Genomic DNA, 23018 nt, shown 5'->3' with positions numbered 1-23018 from the left:
CACCTTGGCACAAGCTGCACGTGAACTGAGGTCTGAGTCCACATCTGACGCACACGCACCTCAGAGTCACAAACAGCTGTAGGTCCGTGAAAAGAAGGTTGCTGGCTGGTGCAGGCGCGTGCCTGGGTTCAGGGGCGGTGCTTGGAGGGCCAAGGTGACGGGTGCGATTTCTGTGTGAGACAATTCTATTTGCCATGTCCCTCAATCACAGATAGCACCCCTCACCTTGCGCCCAGTTTCACAGGCTGGCGAGTGGCACTGGTTCAGGAATGTCGTCTTGGTCTGCAGAGGATGGTGCGATGGCAGGAAGCGCCAGGCTATGTGAACACACAAAAGGGACACGGGCACCCACTGGTGAGCCCACCAAACCGAACACCTAGGATGTGAGAGCCCTTCTTCACCGCAGAGGTAAAAGCAAGCTGCCTGCCCTCCAGGGGTTCACAGTCTAGAAAGCAAACCATGAGTTCCAAGTGTGGGACTAGAGTGTGTTCAGAGCTGGACAAGAGCCCCGTGGTCTGCTGGGGCACCCGCAGGGAGGGCAGGGCAGCAGCAGACAGCACCCCAAGTGCAATGCCCCTGGTGGGGGGGCACAGCCTGGTCTGGCATGAGGGGAACTCCAGTGAGGCGGGAGCCAGGACATGAAGGCGCTTGGTCCTTTAGAAAGGCCGCGTTAGAGGTGCCAGCAGGGAGGACAGACTGAAGAAGGGGAAGAGGAGGACTGGTTAGGGTCCTGCTACAACCCTCCAGGGGCAGACGATGACTCCAGGGATTGAGCTGGTGCCAAGCAGGCGACCACAGTCAAAGCTGGGTCGGGGATCAGGCCCAGGGCACAGCCTGCGTCAGTATAACCGTCCAGTGCAATCCCAGCGGGGCGCTCGGCCTGGGCCACAGCCTGGCAAGCCCGTGGGGTCGTGGTTTGCTCATCTACTTGGTGTGGCTGCAGCAAGAGCTCATACATTAGACAGTGCACTGGCTTTTGAGGACACTTTCTGACTCTCCAACCTGGAGCAATAGGACATGCCCACGGGTGCTGCTAAGCACTATGACGGAGGCCAAAGCACAACGCCGTGTGGTGGGGAAGGAGCGCGTGAGCTATCACGGTGGCTGGAAAGACCTCACCTCAGAAGCAATGTCTGACAGGAGTGGGCTCGAAAGTGTGGGGGAGGGTGAGGGGGGACAGTGGGCAGGGGGCATTCTGGCACAAGTGTGGCCTTGTGCCCTGTTGGCAAGGAGGACGAGGGCGGTCTCTGAGCAGAGGCTGGCCAGGAACTGGCCTGCAGGGGCACTCAGGAAGTGGCCACCAGAGGGCAGTCGGGAGTGGGGGGAGGGCGCAGGGAGGGTGCCTGGGAGGTGGCCACGCGGCGGGACCTACTTTCCAAATCTCAGGTGGGGCAGACAGTGCCAACAGCCTCAGCAGGAGAGAGATGAAGACAGCCCAGTATTTCTTTTTCCATAGGGAGAAAGGAAGGTACTTTTCAACAGAAAGGCTTACGAGATGGAACAATGTGAGGAAATGGCTGTCTGTGTAGAAGTCCCCGCCGGGGCTCCTTCTCAGGCTGTGGTGATGCTGCACTGGGTATCGATTAAGGACACGGGACATTGGGAAAACGTATCACCCAGCACCAGGAGGGTCATATCATGAAATCCAGCAATGGTGTGATTACAAGCAACCAACTAAGAAAAGGATATACCGTCGTATTCCAAGGTTCATAAAGATAAGCACTCATTGTGTGTTTCAATCCCCCCATGTGGATTTCTATTAGGCTGCCAGGTTCTTCTTTTTTTCCTTTTTTTCAGAGTCCCAACAGATAAAGGAAAGTGGAAGTAGTTTGTTTGCATCAGGGTGAGGCCCTGGCATACCTAAGTGAACACTTGGAACTCCTCAAAATAACCAGCTTGAAATTCACTGCATTCAGCCCCGAAACTGTAAACAAAGTGACTGACTACTCGTGCTTCTGGTCCACCCACCACCGAACCCTGCAGTACCAGGCTCTACCATTCGGAGGCACTCCTACATCTAACCTGTGCTGAGGCCTCCAGAGGAAACTGCATCGGAGCACTAAGCTCCTCAGTTCCCGGTTAGGCTTGTTCTGGCCAGCGAGTCTTCAGAGCTCCTGCCCTCAGCACTGCGCTGTGCTCTACACCCATGGCCACATTTGAGATAATCACTACCCACTTTACAGACGGGAAATTGAGGCTTGGAGGAAGAGTCCTGCCCAAGGTCACACAGCCGATCAGCGACAGCCAGCAGCTCCTGACTTCTACCCTGTGAAAGAACTTCTTGCGACGGTCTAGCTCTAGCAGGACAACCGCTGTCCCAGGTGGCACTGCGACACATGTATTCCAATACCCCCTCCCCACTCTAGGGGCTCCAGGAGACATCCTAAGGTTCTGGGGAAAGAGGCTCCTTCCTTTAGCTCTGGGTATAATGGACCTCCTGGAGGTGTCCATGAGCCCTGACCCACGGTGTATGCCATGGAGGGGGCTCTCTGCGCCTTCTCTTCTCTTCTACACACATTCAGGCTCAGTCACAGTGTGAAGTTTGGCCAGCTCCCCTGTCACTCCCAGGGACCTACTGGGAGTGTCTATGACTTTGCAATGAGTAGGGGTTGCCGGATCTTCTGATTTGGAAAGAGTTTCTTGGGGTCTTAGCAGGAGTTGAGACGTGAACCCTTTGTCTTGGTCTGGGGTCTCCGCACTCTGTCCTGAGTTGACAGGAGGAGAGGCGAGGCCGTGGGAGAGTGAGCTAAAGGATACTGTGTAGGTGAGCTGGCCAGGTAAGGGCAGGCAGTTCTACCCACTGGGAAGGTCTGGCCACATTTCATGAGAGAGGACCAAAAGGGCAGAAAGCAAGCTCACGCACGTCCTCCTCAGCTCGGGTTTTCTTGTCCCTCAGCCTTCTTCCTAGACCCCAGGGAGAATTCTTCCTTTGGAAGGAATGGGAATATCAAACGTGAGCCACCTGGGATGGTGGGAGATAGTGTGTGGGCCTCAGCTCCGCCCCTGACTTGCTGTGACCCTGCGCAAAGCCCTCCCCTCACTGGTCTCAGTTTTGTCATCTGCAGAATGTACACAGTTCCTGACGCCGGAGGCTCCTTTCCCCGCTCCCACCCTCAGCCCAACTGGCTGACTACCTTCTACCACCCCAGCAGAGGCTCTGAGGAGGAAGATTTTCTCAGACATTCACTCCCACCACCCATGTGGCTGGATCCCATCAGCTGGGGCCTGCTTCAGAGGCCATTAGGACCCTGCTCTCCCAGAACAATGGGGCACAATGACACAATGATGGGAGAAGTTTTCAGAGAACCTAAAGTAGTTTAATGGAAGAGTACTGGATCTGGGGAGAAAAAGTGGAGCAGGGTGGGGGGCAGCCTGAAGGAAACAGGCTTTATTTACTGGACACCTACAAGTATGAAGTGTCTTACACAGCTATGGTGTAAGGTAACCCTGCAACAATCAGGGGCATTAGTATATCCACTTTACAGATGAAGTGACTTGCTCAGGGTCTCACTGCTTACAAGCGGTGCAGCAGGAGTTGTCCCACGTGTGGAAAGTGGGGTACGCAGAGGGCGTGGAAGCTCTGCGTCCCTTGCCCCATCCCCAGCCCCGGGCATCTGGTCAGTCCTGGGTTATGTCCTCTGTAACAAACCAGAAATCGAGTAAGGACAATGTCTTCCTGAGCTCCGTGAGCAGCTCTAGCAAATTAACTGAAGCCCAGGAGAGGGTCGTGGGAACCTCTGGATTATAGCATGTTGGTCAGCAGCACAGGTGACAACTAGTGTCTGAAGTAGGCGGGGCGGGGGCAGTCTTGTGAGACGGAGCCCCTGACCTGCGGGCAACCACACACCTGGTGTGAGACCACGTGGTGAATCGCTCAGGGAGGAGGCCACATGAGAGGACGGAGGGGTTCTCTTTCACACCACGGAGCCAGCCGGAGAGGCACGTCCTTTTTCCACGACATCATGGTGTTTCTACCCCACCTCGTTGCCTCTGCATGGGAAGAGGAACAGCGTTCTGATCGCAGCTTCTCTTCCCGACTGGGCCAGGTCTATAGCTGGTCTGGGCCAAGCCCTGACTTCCTCCCTCTGGGGGTCAGTGTTCTCAGCTGTAAGATGGGCACAGACATTGGGCTATCACCTGGCACTGTCAGTGACACTCTGAGACAATGGATGTGATGCAAGAAGGAACAATAGTCCGATTTTTACAGAACTTCTAGCCCATCCTCCCAGACTCAATGGTCCCTTTTCATTACAAACGTTTTAGAACGTTTCTTGATTCCTGTATTATCTTGAAGTGAAATTCACGGTATAGATTAGATAACGTACATACGTGAATTAGGAAAAGCAATGCCTTAAGTACACTCTAGAGGAGGATAAGACCAGATCTGCACTAGAACATACACTGTGGTACGCAGTCATAGCCGCTCACACAGCGACACGGGGACAGTCAGTTACGTGCTCACACAGGTCCCAGTTAATGCTGATGCTACAGACAGATTTGATCACGGGGGGTTGTGGGGTGAAAACAAACCTCACAAGGGGCAATGTTTCTAAACCAGAAAACAAACCAAAGCACAAGTTTCCTTTGAAATACGTGGCAATTCCATTCCTAGAAATTCAGCACATATGAAAACTGGTTAAAGAGAAAAAAGGGAACGCTGTTTAAGACAGGGTTCAGTTCTGGCTCAGATAATTAAGTCTGTCACCTTCGTGTGCTTGTGGGAGATGCCAAACAAAACTTCACTGTGCAGGCCTGTCTGTCACAGTCACCAGACACCTCCCGCCCAGTAGAGAGAAAACGCGCCTTACGCCATGTGCGAGCCTGGGCTGACTGGGCTGAGAACCGACTCCTGACTTCCAGGCCAGGCTCCGCCCACTGATTCTAGGGAACTCCCGGAGGGACGAGTTCCCCCAGGAATTTCAGACACTGTGGTAGGGCAGGCATCTTCCTTAGTCGAATGGGAGTTGGCCACGCCCCTTCACGTCTGAGGGGGGTGCGCCTCAGAAGCCTTCCTCACCCATCATCTCCTTGTGCTCTCATGCCGTGAGACAGACACTCCACCCCATCATACAGACGAAGAATCCGAGGCCCAGAATCCGGGTCTGCCAGCTCCTGGCCACCAAGGCCTCTTATCTACTGAGCAGACGCAGCTCACCTGCAGCATATAGAAAGGGCTGCGAGCGGCCTCAGTCGCCAAAGACCTTGGAGGACAAGCAGACAATGCAGACACAACCTTACAGCGTCTCGATGAGGGAGGAAGGCGTATTTATTATCTATCACCGAGCCCGAAACCGTTGCCAAGGGAAACCCGAGACCCCTTGGTCACTACAGGACCCACAGACTTCGGGAGTGGGAAATTATGCAGGTGTCCCTAAGGGTGCAAGAAACCTGCATTCCTCCACAGTATAGCACTGAATTAAAGCTGCTGCTGAAAATAATGGGGAAAATGAGACCACCAATTAATGTACAAAAAATGTTCACCCTACCAGTAAAGAAAAATGCAGATGGAAACGATACGTTTTCCCTTCTCCTGAGTTACTAAGATTGGCAAGAGCACATGCCTTGTCCTGGGGAAGGCCAGGCAGTGGGTGACTGGCCACGTGCTGGACAGAGTGTAAACCAGTACCCTCATTCTTGAAGGCATCTGGGAAAGATATGTCAAAACTTAGAAACTGTTTATATTGTTTGACTCAGAAATATGCCCAGGAAATAATTGGACAAGAGTGCAAGGACAGACGTGTAAGATGAGAAGCATACATACAAACATACACATGAATATAACAGTGAAAAATGGGAACAACCTACATGTTCAAAAGCGGAGACCGGTTCAACTACGGGCCGTCTCTACGCGGCATTCAGTGCAGTACTCAGGCCACTTACATGGTGTCCCGATCCGCCTTCCTGACACGGAAACACACTCATACCACAGCGCCGAGTGAGGAGAGCAGCTCAGAAGATGGCCTGTGCAGACTACCTCTGGGGAATAGCTCCTCACTCATATATGAACACAGAACAGTCTGGAAGGGTGGAGAAGCGTTAACTAGCAGTTACCTGTGGGTTGTAGGAGTAGGGGTCCCGTTTGTTTACTTGTAGGTATTTTCTATTTTTCTTTAAACTTTTTATTTATTTTAAGCGTTTTTCCAGGACCCATCAGCTCCAAGTCAAGTAGTTGTTTCAATCCAGTTGTGGAGGGCGCAGCTCACAGTGGCGCATGCGGGGATCGGACCGGCAAGCCTGGTGTTACTAGGATCACCGCGCTCTAACCAACTGAGCCAAGCGGCCACCCCTACTTTTCAATAAACAAGGATTGCCTCGCCCAGCGATTATGGACTAAGAGGGAGGCTCCGCCCGCTGTGCGGGGGACCCTCCCGCAGGTACAGAGGACATCCCACTGCTGTAGTTTCCTCACAGGGTGTTAGCTGCTCCCAGCAACAGGCACAGGGACAACAGCGTAAGTGGTGAGCTAGGATCCCACTCCTGTCCACGCAACACACACAGAACCGCCACCATCTGAGCGACAAGGACTTGTGCCCATCTTGATCGAGTCCGTATCCCTCCTCTCAGAGATGGGGAAACTGAGGCCCATGGAGAAGTGACCCATCTGAGGTCACACAGAGAATCAGAAGCAGACTCACATGAAAGCACAGAGAAGCAGTTGTCTTTATAAGGCACTGAAGTATGAACCGGTACCTGCCAAGAGGACACACCGCAGGGGGAGGGAGCCCGAGCTGCAGGGCTGTTCAAATGCTGCCTGTGGTGTGGTCCCACTGAAGACTGGGCACAGGGAGCCTAGGCAAGTGCTGTCTGGAGCTGACACCAGTGGTTCAGGAGTCGTGACGCTGCAGACCCGACCCACTGAGGCCCCCGTGTCCTGGGTCGTCCTTCCGCGAGCAGCTGTAATGTGCTATGACCCACGCTCACCGGCCCACCCAAGCCCCCACGATCCCCAAAGTGAGAAGAGCTGTGGGTGCAGGCGGGACTCCTAGGACACTGGCTTGGTGGCCTCCTTCTCTGGCCTACGAGGCCCTGCAGAGTTGTAGGAAAAACTGCATTTCCAACCGGAAGCCCTAACTCTGACTCTCAATTCCAGTGGAAGGCTTCGTCAGACATGTCAACTTTCTGAATCCCAGGCCCCATGTGAATACATGTGTGTAACAGCAGTGTGGCTGACGACCTGCTGGAAATAAAAGCACATTATAAGCACTTTAGAGCATGAGGAAGCACTTCCTTAGCCAGATGAGGTCTTCCTGCATGGCTGTGCCCTCAGGCGCTAGGCTGCTTTTCTCTAAGAAGGGCAAGGAAGGGGTGTATGGGAGAAGTAGCCTGGTGAGAAACTAAAGCCTGGGCTTGGAAGACAAAGTCTATATAATACTGTCATCACTATAATCATCACCTTTGTCATCCAACTAAGCCAAAGAAGTACCAGTCTGAGCTCCCACCTAAGCACGAGCACTGCCAGTGGCCACCCAGCTCGTCATGCAACATCAGGAAACCCAGAAAAGCTGGGCTGCCTGTCTGTGAACCACACACTATGAACAGCAGGGGCCAGCAACCTCCACGGAGAGCTGCAGCCTCAGGGAGCTGTGGCCTCAGGGAGGTGCTGCCCCAGGGAGCTGTGGCCTCAGGGAGGTGGGACCTCAGGGAGCTGTGGCCTCAGGGAGGTGGGACTTCAGGGAGCTGTGGCCTCAGGGAGGTGCGGCCTCGGGGAGCTGTGGCCTCAGGGAGGTGGGATCTCAGGGAGCTGTGGCCTCAGGGAGTTGCTGCCCCGGGGTGCTGCGGCCTCGGGGGAGCTGTGGCCTCAGGGAGGTGGGACCTCAGGGAGCTGTGGCCTCAGGGAGGTGGGACCTCAGGGAGCTGCTGCCCCAGGGAGGTGCGGCCTCAGGGAGGTGGGACCTCAGGGAGCTGCGGCCTCAGGGAGCTGCTGCCCCAGGGAGGTGCAGCCTCAGGGAGGTGTGAACTCAGGGAGCTGCTGCCCCAGGGAGGTGCGGCCTCAGGGAGGTGCTGCCCCAGGAAGCTGTGGCTTCAGGGAGGTGCTGCCCCAGGGAGCTGGGGCCCCAGCTCCATCCAAGGGGGCTTTGTGGAGTTAGCCTTCCTTCTCCTTTGTTCAGAAGACAGCCAGGCATTAGGAACCGCATAGCACCTCCTTGTTCCCAAAACAACCTCAGATGTCAATTTCTATAGAAAAAGCCCCAATGACCCCGTGTTTGATTTTCCCTGTCCACTGAGATAATCTCTGAACTCAGAGCCTTGTGGGTCCCAAGAGAACCCTAATCCAGCTCTGCACTCCTGCCCTTCACCCAGGGACCTGAAGACAACCTCCATGACGATTAAAAAAAAAAAAAAAGAATCTATCTATCTGTCTATCTGTCTGTCTATCTATCTATCTATCTATCTATCTATCTATCTGTCATCTAAATTGGCGTTAGGTTCCCTAGGTTGGGTCTGACATTGAGGAATGAGCATGCCACACTCACTACTGTGAGAAGGCAGATTTTGTGGGCACCAACGAACAATGTCAGAAAACCAGATCTTTCGTGGGTCAAATGCCTGTCTCTTCCTTGTAGAACGTAGGCAGCCAAAGTATGACTCTGTTGTGCCAATTTTCTCTCTAATTCTCTCTCTAAAGTATTAAGAATCTTGGCTTGACAGTGGCTTCACTAGGCTGAGCGGTAGGAAGGGACACAGACAGACACAAAGCGTGGCCTCTGCTTCTTGTGAGCACGCAGACTGCGCCGCCTGCATGACTGAGTGAAGTCTGGGTTAAATTTCTGCTAATTCTCTGGTGGTGGCATTACAGGGAAGTCACACCCCTCTCTGAGCCTGGCTTCCTAACCTAGCGACATTATCTGGGGACTCGTCTCCAGGGCTGCGGCGGGCCTCAGGCAGAAGGGGCAGTGAAGGCTGTTCACCAGTGTCCTCAGCAGCTGGGATGGTCTCACAGTTGCTTTAAAGTTTCTAAGTATCTCGTGTCTGGCAGGCTTGGAAGACCCCGGAGGAGGCCACACTGGTTGGTGCCCGCACACGAGGAGGGAGAGGTAGGCACTGCTCAGCAAGACCCAACCTGCTTAGAACAGCCAGGACTGGAAGGCGCAAGCCCCAGATGCCACCGCAGAACGAGAGGGAGAGGGAGTTGAGGGCAAGATGTACGGGTGCCACGTACTACGTGGGGCCCTTGAATCCTCTCCACACCTTTGTAAGTGGGGCTTAGGAGCCCATTTTACAAATAAGGGCACTGAAGCTTACAGATAACAACATGTAACAAGACCAAAAGGGGAAGAACCAGTATTATTCGTGCTCTTATCACATACCAGGCACCACACGCCAAGTGCTTTATAAACATTTCAAATTTCAAGTTCAGAACAACTGTAGGAAGCAGGGTTTATTAGCCCAAGGCCACAAATGGCAGAGCAAAGACCTAATATAATAAAGATCTAGCTGCCCCCAAACAAATGCCTTTTTCACTGTAGCAAACGCCTTCCCCCAAAAGAAGGAGGATGGACTTTCCCGACACAGAGGGGATTTTGTAGAAGACGTCACAATTAGCTGGCAGCAAGGGGCTTTGTGCGGAGCCAGTGGGCTGAGCAGACGGTGGAGACGCTGCCTGACCCAGCACCGGGGCTCACGGCTGAAGAACGGTCGGAGTTGCACCTGCCTTGACAAGGAGCCAATGACAGAGACACTGACTTTGGATGAACCCCAAACATAATGTTGAGGGAAAGAAATCATGCACAAAAGCACACACTGTATGAAGTGCACACACAGTGAAGTTCAAACACAGGTAAAATTGCTGTCGTCACAGATGCTGACACCCTGGTTGTCCAGGGGAGGGGTGGGAGGGATATGGTTTCCATCAGGACGCGGGGTCCTGGCTTTCAAATGTGTAAAAGCCCCTCCAGAGGCACATCTCTGGATCTGTGCACGGAGTGTCGCCTCCGGTGACGAAAAAGTGTAATTCTCATGGGCCCAGAGTCTCCCCTCCACCGAAGGTCACACCCACAGAAGCAGGTCAGGCCACGGCCAACAAACCCTGACAGGCAACTGCGACTTCTGAGAGTTTTAAATCAGGCCACTCGCACATTGTGACCACACCCCCCAAACTAGCTGGTGACCCCCACAAAGACCTCCACTCACTCTGAGTGACTACCTGACACTGAGGACAACCTATTTCCTTAGAATGGGTCACAGGTTTCTTATGTGAAAATGAGGTGGATTAACTGATCTCCTTGCGATTCTATGGAGAATTTATTAGGTTGGTACAAAATTGCGGTTTTTGCATTGTTGAAATGTGCCATTTGATACTGGAATACATTCTTAAATAAATGTGATTATGTGACACATCATTTTAATGCACATTTCTCGCTTTATGTTTTTTGCTAATGACTTATTATTTGCTGTTTATTTCATATTTATTTTAGACTATGGAAATGATGTTAGACAAAAAGCAAGTTTGAATGATTTTCTTATTCGAGTTCAAAACCGGTCGTAAAGCAGCAGAGACAACTCACAATGCTAACAACGCATTTGGCCCAGGACCTGCTAAGGAACGTACAGTGCAGTGGTGGTTCAAGAAGTTTTGCCAAGGAGACGAGAGCCTTGAAGACGAGGAGAGTAGTGGCCGAAGTTGACAATGACCAATTGAGAGAAACCATCGAAGCTGATCCTCGTACAACTACACGAGAAGTTGCCGGAGAACTCAACGTCGGCCATTCTATGGCCGTTCGCATTTGAAGCAAATTGGAAAGGTGAAAAAGCTCGATAAGTGGGTGCCTCATGAGCTGACCAAAAATCAAAAAAATCGTCATTTTGAAGTGTTGTCTTCTCTAATTCTACGCAACAACAAACTATTTCTCGATCGGACTGTGACATGCGACGAAAAGTGGATTTTATACGACAACCGGTGACGACCAGCTCAGTGGTTGAAGCTCCAAAGCCCTTCCCAAAGCCAAACTTGCACCCAAGAAAGGTCATGCTCACTGTGTGGTGGTCTGCTGCCGGTCTGATCCACTACAGCTTTCTGAATCCCAGCGAAACCATTACATCTGAGAAGGACGCTCAGCAAATCGATGAGATGCACTGAGAATTGCAACGCCTGCAGCCGGCACTGGTCAACAGAAAAGGGTCCAATTCTTCTCCACGACAATGCCCGAGTGCACACTGCACAACCAATGCTTCAAAAGTTGAACAAGGGGCCGGCCCGGTGGCTCAGGTGGTTGGAGCTCTGTGCTCCTAACTCCAAAGGCTGCCGGTTCGATTCCCACATGGGCCAGTGCCAGATGGCTCAGTTGGCTGGAGCACGTCCTCTCAACCACACGGTTGCCAGTTCGACTCCTGGACTCCCACAAGGGATGGCGGGCTGCGCCCCCTGCAACTAACAACAGCAACTGGACCTGGAGCTGAGCTGCGCCCTCCACAACTAAGGCTGAAAGGACAACAAAAAGTCCTGGACTTGGAAAAAGTCCTGGAAGTACACACTGTTCCCCAATAAAGTCCTGTTCCCCTTAAAAAAAGGGGGGGAAATGTTGAACAAATTGGGCTGCAAAGTTTTGCCTCCTCCACCATATTCACCTGACCTCTCGCCAACTAACTACCACTTCTTCAAGCATCTCAACAACTTTTGCAGGGAAAATGCGTCCACAACCAGCAGGATGTAGAAAATGCTTTCCAAGACTTTGTCGAATCCCGAAGCATGGATTTTTATGCTACAGGAATAAACAAACTTATTTCTTGGCATAAATGTGTTGATTGTAATGGGTCCTATTTTGATTAATAAAGATATATTTGAGTCGAGTTATAATGATTTAAAATTCAAGGTCTAAAACTGCAGTTACTTTTGCACCCACCTAATAAAGTAACTAGTAGCTTTTATTTAAGTGGTTGCTTTGAAAAAGTTAGCTGCCTGATTCAACTAAAACCTTTTCTTGCCCCTCAATTATCCCTGTGCAGAGATAAAGTGAAGCTTAATGCTCTCACATCCTGGGGCGGTTCAGATCGAAACCGTAAAGCCAGCTCGCTTTACTGCGAAGCTCAAGGCTCTTGGGTGGAAAAAAGACAGTTTAATAAACATTTATTTGGTGCCTACAATGCTTCAGGCTGGTATTGGTCGCTCCACACGGCTGTGGGTGAGCGGCCTGTCTACCATACACCCCAAGTTCACAGCCTAAAATCCACACATCTTGGAGCCATTTCACAGTGGAAAGAGCATGGCAAGTGTTCTGTGCATGACTTATGGGAAGCATGCTCAAAGCATGTTCTTTATTTACTAAAAAAAATCCCCCAGGCTTTACATTGGGTCCCAGAGCTGCAGTGTATCAGGCCAGTGAACGTTTAAAAGCCACCTCCCTCCACGTCTCCCCACTTCCCACCCAATGCTGGCTGCAGCAGCAGCGATGACAGAAATTAAAACGCACAATACTAACACTGGGTGACTGATATGTATCAGGCAGTCTGCTAAACATCTTACTTTCTAGCTCATTTAAATGTAAAAATAACCCTGTATGGCCCCCGTTTTATAGATAAAGAAACTGAAGCACAGCAAATGCAGTCACTTGTGTAAGGGTTCCCCAGCCAGAACGTGGAAGAACCAGGACTCAGGCCCAGCAGCGTGTCCCCAAGCCCGGTTCTTAACCAGGGCTCTACCAGGTCGGAGCTCCAGCCAAGGGCAGGACCACGTCTGGGGTCATCGAGACACCCACGCCCTGGAAAGCCTCGTCCTCCCTGAAGCCAACACTGAAAATTTCCATAACAAACCACACGTATTTTTGCTTCTTTGCTTTAACGCCCTGCTGAGAAACTGGCCAGCACCGGCTCGCGGACTACGCCAGGTATCAGCCCTCCCAGTCTTCCAGGCCTTAGGGGTCTTTCACTGTGCAGTCCCCACCACCTTCTGGTTTCATTCCCAACCTGTCTCCTATGTGCACCCCGGGCCCAGAAACTCTGCAGTGAACTCTTTCCAGCACACGTTGAACTCTCATGCCCGTGGGCCTTGTACGTGCCAGGGAGGCCCACTTCCACCTCTGTTTTGTGAACTCCGCACCCTTCAAGTGTCACCACCCCGTCGAAGCCTCCCTTGGCAGCCCCATTTCCCTTTCTGTGTCCCCGAGCCTCCTGCTCACACCTTATTGGAGCACTTATCACAGTCCTTACAACTGGCAGCTTATGAACTTATCTGCTCTGAAATACTAAGCGCCTTGAGCGGAAGGACTCACGCATTCATTTCTAATATATGCTGCCTACCAGTTTCTTATACTCAGCAAATATTTAGCAAACGTTTGTTAATCATATGAATAATGAATTCATTATTCATCATATGAATAATAGAATAAACTGTTGTTTGCTCCCTTCCATCTCTGCGAAATGCAGGTTCTAGAAGTAGGATGACCAGTGTAAACAGATCTGGACAGATCGCTTCTGTAGCTCACAAATGGCAAAAGATGTAAACGTCATTCTCTCCTCTTTCAAACTTAATCTCCCTTTAAACCTAGAGTCAGGCTGCAGTTTCTGTGGGGATCCACGGAACGTCAGCTCAACATGGTGGCGGGGCACGGTCGCACCGAGAGACAGCTGTGGGAGGCGCGGGTAGCACGACGGGGAGCTTGGCACCAGCCCAGGCAGGGCCCTACTTACCTCCTTCCTGGGAATTCATGACGTTAAGGGCAAACAGCATGGCATTGCAGAAGGTGGTCGCCTCTTCCTTACTCGCGAAGTTTAAGCCGTAGACCTGGCGGGCATCTCGCCACTGGTGGAAGGTTGGTGTTGCCTGATTGTACTTCAGCCCTTTCACGATTGAATAATTGATCACAACCTGGAGGGGAAAAGAGAGAGAAATACGTGTAAATAAATAAAAGGTAAGTGAGCTGGAGGGAGCGGCTATGGGGCAAGGATATTGTGTCCCCTGGGGCTACCAGAGGACAGGGAGATGGGGTGGGGTCACGAAAAGGGGAAAGCATGGCCAGCCAGCTTTCAACATGATCTAAGAACAGAGAGGGTTTAAAAACCAGGAATTTAATTTAACAGATAATTCTGCATGGTCAAAACCTTCAAATGAGAGTCCTGAGCTGCAAGTCAGGTTCCTGGCGTCCTGGTCCTGGCCCTGCCTCCCAGCGGTGTCACCCATGGTGGTCACTGTACCTCTCTGGGGCTCAGTGTCTCCAGTTATAAAATGGGGATAATAATCCTGGCTCCACTGACCTCATGGGGTTACTCAAATGTCACAGTGTCTTGCATGTCTTATCGAACCTTCTAGGAGTCTTTTTGAATTCCTATGTCTCCCCAAGCCCAGTACTTAGAATGCATTCATAGATGGGTTATTAGTTAAAAGGACAACCTGGAAAAGTTAAAATGTGCCATACACATGCATAGCATTATTAGTATCTTCATTATTAATCAATTAAGATATATCAGCTGACTGCCAGGAGGAACGCCAGGCCGAGCAGGAAAGCTGCAGAGAAGACCAAGGCGGAATCCAGACACTCAGGTGCTTACACCTGAGTGGTAGTCAGGGACTTCCACACCAGGCCCACCTGACCTCTAACTTTGCTCTTTACACATTTAACAGAGAATTATTTCAAAGTTCTGTAAGACTACATTCAGCAAGGAGGGCTCAGGGAAGGCGTGAGAGGCCTGGAGACATTTTTCTGAGTCCCTAACCCCTCTGCTCGGTCGGAGTCACATGACCTAACTTCACGGAACTTATTAGTCATCAGTTTTCTTATCTATAAATGGGGAAGAATGTGAAGTGGCTGTGGGATGGTACCCTTGTAGTGTGTTTTGAGGATGAAATCCTGCATGTGAAAGCGCCTCACACAGTTGCTGGCACATAGCAGACTGCCCATAAGTGTTAGCTGAGAAACACGAGCATCCCCGGAGAGGGACGTATGCAGAGTGTGGACGGCCTGCTGTTCGTGAAGTGATGGAAAGAGCTTTGCTTTAGGAGAGGTACTAGAAGATTCCTCAGATCTCCCCTGGCTTCTAGGCTCTAGGTTGGTTTTGTGATCTGAACTTGGAGATGACTCTGTCTACAGCTGGTCAGGAAGGTGAGCTCAGGAAGAGATTCAGAGACGCAAAGGGACATGGCCAAGGCACCCTGATGGTTGGGGGGGGCACTAAGATGAGAACTGATTTACTGCTCTCCTTTACTGCTCCATGCTGCTGTGCTGGCGGGTAAGTAAGGCCAGAGGCTAGCAAATGTGGGCAATCCCCAGAAGAGCTTTTCCCCAGGCTCGGCCAGGTAGAAGGCGGGTTTGAGTTGTCCTACACTAAAGAGAGAGAAAGACAGCAAGAGCGAATGTATACACTTAGGTTGCTGGGGTGGTTCTCCCTCTGGGGTTAGCTGGAGGCCATCAGAAAAAGGGCTGGAGGTTTTGTGGCATCTATGCATGCGCAGAAGCACCTGTGGTGCAGTGACCTGTGGTTCAAACCACTCCTAAGATTAGCAGGCACACCCACAGTGACCAGAGCTAGGGGGATAAGACACGTTCCTTCCTGCCCTGGTAAGTCCAGACCAAAGGATCTGTGCCTAAGTGTTTCTGTGTTGGGTGCAGCACTTTAGTGGATAGTAACAAAGCAAGCCAGAGGGAAACACTTTAAAAGGAAGGATGTCTGGAAACCACATTACATTAAAAATGTTTGAGGGATACTGAAGTACTCTCCAGTGAAGCACTACTCTCTCCAGGTATCTGAGAGGTGTTCTGGGGGCATGAGACGTAGAATCCCATGATTTGAAATCTCTGGTTGGCTATGTTCTTGGAGGGGACTTAGGGGTGTGGGAATTGGGGGAGGCCAATGCCTATCCAGAATACGGAAAAAGTGTGGCCAAAGGAATCAGCGAAAGGAACTTAAAAGACCAAAGACAGTATCTAACTCAATCCCCTCTTTTTACAGTTGGGAAAACCAAGGCCCAGGGAAGAGTGACTTGTCCAAAGTTGCACAGTACGTTAACGGTAGAACTGCATTTAGTAGCCATGTCTACAGACTACGATTTTGTGATGCTTTTGATCACCAGCACGATGAACTGAAATCTTCCTGTAATTCCCTCTCCGGTCCTAGCTCTACCCTCCGGAGCCTTATAAATTGGTTCTCTAATTCTGGAGAAGTTTCAGATATGAGACGGGGTGAATGTCTTCTGGAGGGCATGTCGCTGTTCTGTAAGTTCTCTGGGCTCTTTGTCACACATGACTGGTATCTCCTCTGACTGCAGCTCTTGGGACTGTCACTTCTGTCCTAGCTACAGCTAGAGTATAAAGTAGGCTCACCCAGTGCTGCCACCTGCTGGTTAGACGCAGCCTGCAACAGTCATGACTGCCTTGAAGACCACCATGGTACTAGGTACAAGAAAAGAGCAGAACGTTCTTGGTTCCAATTCTACCTTTTTACTCTGCTGTTGAATAACCTTGGACAAGTTACTGACATTAGCTTCTTTATAATGAAGATCATATTACAATTAATTCTGTACTGAGTATCTGTGTGAACATGTACTTCTACAGGATATATTCCTAGAAGCAGAACTGCTGGATCAAGGAACATGACCTTTTAAAAATTTTTATTTACTATTTGAAAAGGGACTTCTAAACTGCCCTCTAAAAAAGGAGAGTCCATGCAATGTGTTTTGGATGTATGTGCAGATGACACACGCCCATATGTTACTCGACCGTGTGTCGTGAGGTACCCAGTGTTGATTAACTGCCAGGTAGACCTTATGGGCAGCCAGCTGCAACTGTTTCTACCGAACGGTCCCACTCCTGTGTTTGCTCTGCTCAGAACATGGCCACGCCTGCAAATCCACTGTGGGGTGTGGATCAGCTTCACTCCATCCACTTCCCCCAACACTCCTCCCAGAGAGGTCCCCATTTCTGATGATTCCGCAGTTACTTTCGCCTGTTCCTCACCTACATAGGAAAGGGTTCACAGGGTATGTATTTTGTTTCTCATAATGTCTATGAGATTCACCCATGTTATTGCACTTGTAAATATTTAATTCTTTTTGATTGCTACATAACATTGCATTTTTTGATATATCACAAATAACTTATCCACTCTCCTGTTAATAAGACATTTGCGCAGTTTCTAGCTATTGTTTGGCTATTATGAACGAAACTCTTAGGAATATTTTCGTACCTGTCTTTCAGTGGACACATACACTCATGTCTCTTGGGTATATACCAGGAGAGGGTTATGAGGCAGGCGTGCACTGAGTTTCAATAGGCTCTGTCCAACCATTTTTCAGAGGGTCTATCACTTTACACCTCCAGTTGGTGCCAGCATCAGGGAGGAGCTGTCTGTAACGCCTGCGAGATCCACGCATCAGTACATCCGAAGGTGGGCGTACTGGAAGGCAGGGAGCGGGTGGGATGGCGAAGGACAGGGATGGTATGTGTGGGTGCAGTCTAGTGGCTGCCGAGGCCCCAGCTAACATGGTAGAGGAGTGGGTGTGCAGCTCCCACACTACAGCCCAGTGGAGGGTACGAGGGGCACAAGTAGAGCCGGTGCTCGAGAAGCTGGCTGCCTCCCCCACCGCTGCTGCGGAAGCCCGCAGCAGCACTGGAGGTGCTGGGGGCCACAGGGCCATTGTAACAAGGATGCGGTGCTTGTAGGCTTAAGAACCACCTGCCACATCCCCCCACCATGGTGGTGGTGCCGGGACCCAGGTGACTCTGACAGAGCGGGGACATCTACCACACGGTCACCCACGAGTCAATTTTCATGACAAGAGCAACACCCGGTTATCACCACCCTGAGGCACAAATAGCAGGAAACACAAACTTGCTCTATGGCGCCCTCTACTGGAAAACAAAAGACATAGTTATCAACCTGCTGAACTGCTCAACTCAAAATGGTATCTAAACAAGAACGGAATCCACTATCTCAAAGGAACAATCTCAAAGTCATGGAAGACTGATTTAAATGACAGAGAATTCAAGATTGCAGTAATGAAGAACTTCAATGACATACAAGAAAACTCAGAAAGGCAGTTCAATGAGCTCAGGAATAAAATTAATGAACAAAAGGAGTACTTTACTAAACAGACTGAAACTATAAAAAAGAACCAAGTAGAAATTCTGGAACTGAAGAACTCAATAAAGGAGATGAAAAAAGCATTAGAGAGCATTGGAAATAGAGCAGTCCATATGGAAGGCAGAATTAATGAGCTCGAAGACAGAAATCTAGAAATGATTCAAGTGGAAGAAGAGAACTAAGAGTTAAAAAAAATGAAAGAACTCTATGAGAACTATATTTCAGAATAGGATATTAAACAATTATAACACACAGGTTAAAGGGAAAAAAAGCATTAAAAATAACTATAGCTACTACAATTTGACGATAATTCTTGTACCATTATCCCCATGGGGTTACTGGGAGACTGAAGTAATAGACATGAAAAGAGCTCCATAGGCCATAAAGAGATGAAACGTGTACAATATCCCTATTGGCTATAAAACCAGGAATCTCTGTCTCTCTTAAAAGATTTGACCTGGTAATGCACACTGACTGGGAAACAGACCTGTGAAAATGAGTCTTTTCTCTTGAGGTGTACAAAAGTTCCTGTGGGCCAGGTTTCCTGCCGCTTTCCTAATGCCTTGGTTAACTAAGGCTCCTAAGGAACTAAGGTTCCTAGCTAACAAGCCCCATCCATTGGGGGAGGCGGTCTCAACCACATTCTAGGGACCTGTGTCCTCAACACGCAATTCCAAGCAGAACTTCTCTGTCAGATGCCAGGACAAGTCCAAGTTAGAGATCTTTGAATGTATGCATGAGCTCATTGAAAACTGCTGCCAGTCTCTCTCTGCAGGGGAAACGACCTCCTCCCAAGTGAGCCCCAACATGTGGTTCCCTCTGAAGGAGGACGTGAGGTAGAAGCTTGAGAACAAGGTGCACTTTGGTTTCCGGGAACCCTGTTCCCCAGTCCCGTGACCTTCCAAGGACACCGTGCTACCTCGCCAGTGTGCACGGAGGGCAATCAAGAGGCACAAATGGAAGAAAACTGGTCATAATAAAATCGATCACTGAGGGAACACCTGCTATGGTTCAGGAACTGCACTAGGAAATGGACCTTATGTCGAGGGCGTGTACCAGGATGGTACCGCCAGCCCCTGCCCACGGGGTTATGAAATGTGTGAGATGTTTGTTGTCACCATACTTGGGACTACGGGGGCTATATATCCTGCACGTATGGCGCAGCAGGCCTGGAAAAGGCAGAGCTGGAACCAATGAAGTGGAAGAACAGGGAAGCAGCTTCCAGAAGGTTTTTAGGAAAACCTTCCGATCAGTATGGGAAAGGGATACCTCTGAGGAACCGAGAGCTCCAGGTTAGACAGACGACCTTTAATCAGGGGTGCTGAAGAGAGATGTTCCCTTCGGTCATAAGAATCTGAAATGTAATAGGGATGTTTTGGCTAAAGCAGACACACATTCAATAGGCAACCTACTTAAAATAGAGCCTTAAGTTTCTGTTCTCTCTTTGCTAATTGCTAATATGTTGATTCTTGTGGTTAGCAGCTAACGGGCTGCTCAATTTAGCCAAGGCTGGACAAACAAAGGATGTCAGAAGATGCTATTTAGGTAGAGTTTTGCACAAATGCTGAAACTACAGATCGGTTCATTTCACTGCCAAACATGTCCTTGTCAATGTAAGAAGAGAGCTGGTGGGAGAGCACCGAAGTACTAAGCCAAGTGTGTGGTTAGACTGCACAACCCCTTTCTCCGCGTCTCTCTTTTGGTCCATGTCACGTCGGACTACTCAGTCTTAGTTAAGCGTACACAGCTATTCCTGACCTAGGTGGACTTACTGTATTTACAGAGGTACCGACCAGGTACATTCACAAACTCTCTTATCTGATTTGCCCAGAATGTGCTATTAGGGAGAGAAATGATCCCAGAGCCTTCAAATCATCTTGGTATTCTTAGTAAGACTTAGGGGGTTGATGAACCAAAATCATCATTGCCCTATTATGGATATGTAGGCACAGAATAAAACTAACATATTTGTGCAATATATTTTCCAAAGCTGTTTCATATCTATTATTTTATTCTGATACGACAATAACACGGTGAGGCGTAGATTCCTGTCTCTATAAGACAGATGTGAAAACTGAAGTTCAGAAAAGATAGTTTGTTCAAGGTGTCATGCTTTGGAGTGTGAGAATATGGAGTTAGAACTGGAAGCCAGATCTTCTGACTCCAAATCTTGACCTTATTTTCTTCTGACCTCTTTTCAATGTGTGTGTGCGTGCGCACGCGCATTGAAGGTCTGTGGTAATCAGTCGCCAGCACTCACCTGCTGGTCCTGCAGCTTGACTCCGACGACTCTGAAGGTGTTGCTCACGGTGTTGTGGTACATGTTGATTCGGCTGAACCCCTGCTGGCCAGGTTTGATGGGTACCCATTTCTTACTGGTGTCATCGTAGACCATCACGGAAGCCCGGGCTTGGCAGATACTCTGTTCACTGCAGAGCAAGAGAAAACGTCAGTGTCAGTGTCAGCTGCAAAGGGCTTTGCCCTTTTCTGAAACAGGCCAATGGCTGCTAGATGCAGAGAAACTTTCTAATTGCCAGAGTTTCCAACTGTCTGTGAAGGGTTGCCCTGTGAGGTGATGAGATTCCATTCTCCAAGGATCACGGAGGGTGGACAGGCGGCTCTATGCCAAAGTTTCTGACAGCTTGGAAAAGACTCACAGCTTTCCTTCCAGGGGAAAAGGCGCTTAAATGAGGAAGGAATTACGATTACGATTTGCCAACTGTCTGATATTCTAGGCACTGTGTTAAATAAGACAGTGCATTACAGCACCTGAGTTTCACAAGTTCTGAAGTAGCCACGACTACCTCCACTTTGTAGGTGAAAAGAGTGGCTCAGAGACTTGGAAAGATTTATACAAATTCACACAGGTATTCAGTAATTAAATTTGGGATTGCCAACCAGTTCTGACTTTAGATCGTATGACGTAAATAATATTCTGCCCAACATCCAACAAAATGCTCAATTTATGATATTATGACAGGGCAGCATCATACAAACTGTGCAGACAGTAAGATTAGGTGGTCTTCTAAAGAACAGAGCGATATAAATCAAAATAAACAGACGGCTGCACCCTGTTTTGCTGACGACATTTACCAAGTAACTGCATCTGTTCAGAATACCACAGAAAACCAGGGAAGGAACAAAAGACACCCCTGGAGAAAAGAAAACAGTCATCACTAAAATCAGGCACTACAACTCTTGCCACAAGAGCTAGAACCCATGAAGTGGGAGAACAGGGAACTGTTTCCAGAAGGTTTTTAGGAAAACCTTCGGTCCGTAAGGATCATCAGCATGGGAAAGGGATCGCTCTGAGGGAACCGAGAGTTCCAGGTTAGACAGACGACTGCAAAAGACGTCTCTTGGAGCCCACGGGCGTCTGCATTCACATATAAGCCTCACAGTCTTGAACATTTACTCTTTCAGTCTTTATTTAGCATACGAGAATCCCCAAATTGAAAAGGCTCCATGTGGCTGGGAAAGGTAGGCACACCAACAACAGTGGGGAATGGTCGTTATGTGGAAAGGGAGGCCACATAAACGCAACCGAAGAATTAGAAACAAAAAGTTCAGGCCCAACAATTTGGGCCCAGCTAATTTAGTAGAAGCAAAAGTGTGTACAATAATGAAGAGTCATAACAATGAGACCAAGCCATCAAGAAATGTCACATTATGGTCACTTTACCATATTTAAGGCACGGAAACGAAGTATTTGAACAAGAACCCACTTCCTCAGCCCCAGTGGTTACTGTGGTTTTTAGTGACCTGGAAACCTCAACCTGGCTGACGTAGCCAGTGGCTAGTGACCCAGGGGCGGAGCTTCCTCGCCCGATGACCCGCATGGCGATGATCCAGTGTACCGGTTGTTGTCACCTGAACAAGAACTTGCTGGGCAGTGCACCCACAGCCTTCCCACACATATCCCCTCAAGTCACTTCACACAAATCCCTACGCACATTTTACGGTTGTCCAGCCAGTGATTTCACGTGCAGTGCTGGGTCTCAAACCCACTCTGAATGTCTGCACCGGGCCTCAGACTTGCTGCTGCCCCCAGCTCTGCTCTGCGGTTTACGAGTCTAGGGTACGCTTGACATGGGCTGTCCAATCCTTGTGCAGAGGGCTCTGTGGACAGATGTGTCGAGTGAATTGTAAAGTTTTTTTTGTGCAATTGTGCTGCGCATTTTTCCCCATAATTCATCACTCAATCAACAAATATTTAAGGGAAAATCAGTGATGAGGAAAATAGGCATGAGTCTTCCTAGAAGACAGCCATATTATACCTTCAGGGAGCAAAAAGGAAACAAACAAACGAAATACCAGCAGCACTGTGCTTTGTTTTCTGTTTTGGAGCTGGAAACCACCATGTATCTTTTCAGAGAATATGCTTAGGAGGAGTTGCTGGCCCTCCCCTAGCTGAGTCTTGGGGGTCCTGTCCTCATGAAGCCTGGTAGAAATGACACTGTACACAGAATCAGACAGACCTTGGTTTAATTCACGCCCACATCAATAGATCAGAAATCGTGTTAAGGGCAAAGCTGTGTCACTTCCTGCTGCGGATACACTCAGCTGCTAACTGTGAAATGGGCAGGAAGGTGTGCGCTCCAGACAATGTCCCAGGAGCTGGGAGGGACCCCGAGAGGCAGCCTGGGGTTATTTACCCAACATGGATTTACTAAGTCAGAGGATCTGAGCTGAAATCCCAGCTCTACCACTTGCCTGCTTGTGGCCACAGAAGCTCTCGAGACGATTCTGGGGCAGAAATCCAGGAAGGTACTGTGTGACCGGGAAATGCTTTCTAGAATCCCCGTGTGGCGGCCTTGGAGGTGTGCCCCTCAGACCTCCAAGAGAGCCTGTTATGAGAGCAGAGCCGATCAATGGTCCAGCTGCCACCTCTCTGGGTGGCCACTGCATTTGCAGAGGCCATGCTTTTCCGGGCCCCTCTCCTCTGGTGACCGAATGTGGCAGGACTACGAGTGCAGGCCATTCCTGCCCAACACGGGGCTCTTCCAAGT

The 23018-nt window shown here is 49.9% G+C and overlaps 1 protein-coding gene across 5 annotated transcripts in view; it reads right to left on the bottom strand.

Annotated features, from left to right (window-relative positions):
• EVL (Enah/Vasp-like) overlaps positions 1–23018 on the bottom strand; it is a 139383-nt gene that overhangs the window by 37981 nt on the left and 78384 nt on the right. For 4 of the 5 annotated variants that reach the window (XM_081048437.1, XM_081048440.1, XM_081048436.1 and 1 more), the window contains exons 2-3: positions 20270–20438; positions 13624–13801 (exon numbers count right to left, since the gene is read on the bottom strand). In XM_081048437.1, the coding sequence (XP_080904563.1) occupies positions 13624–13801; positions 20270–20438 (347 nt within the window). Of the gene's footprint in view, positions 1–13623; positions 13802–20269; positions 20439–21962; positions 22129–23018 lie in introns of those variants that run through there. The other variant, XM_081048438.1, reaches the window with a different exon arrangement.

The sequence above is a fragment of the Rhinolophus hipposideros genome (genome assembly GCF_964194185.1).
Source record: "Rhinolophus hipposideros genome assembly, chromosome: 5".
In the NCBI taxonomy this organism is placed as follows: domain Eukaryota; kingdom Metazoa; phylum Chordata; class Mammalia; order Chiroptera; family Rhinolophidae; genus Rhinolophus; species Rhinolophus hipposideros.
This window is presented reverse-complemented; position numbering and strand designations above follow the sequence as displayed.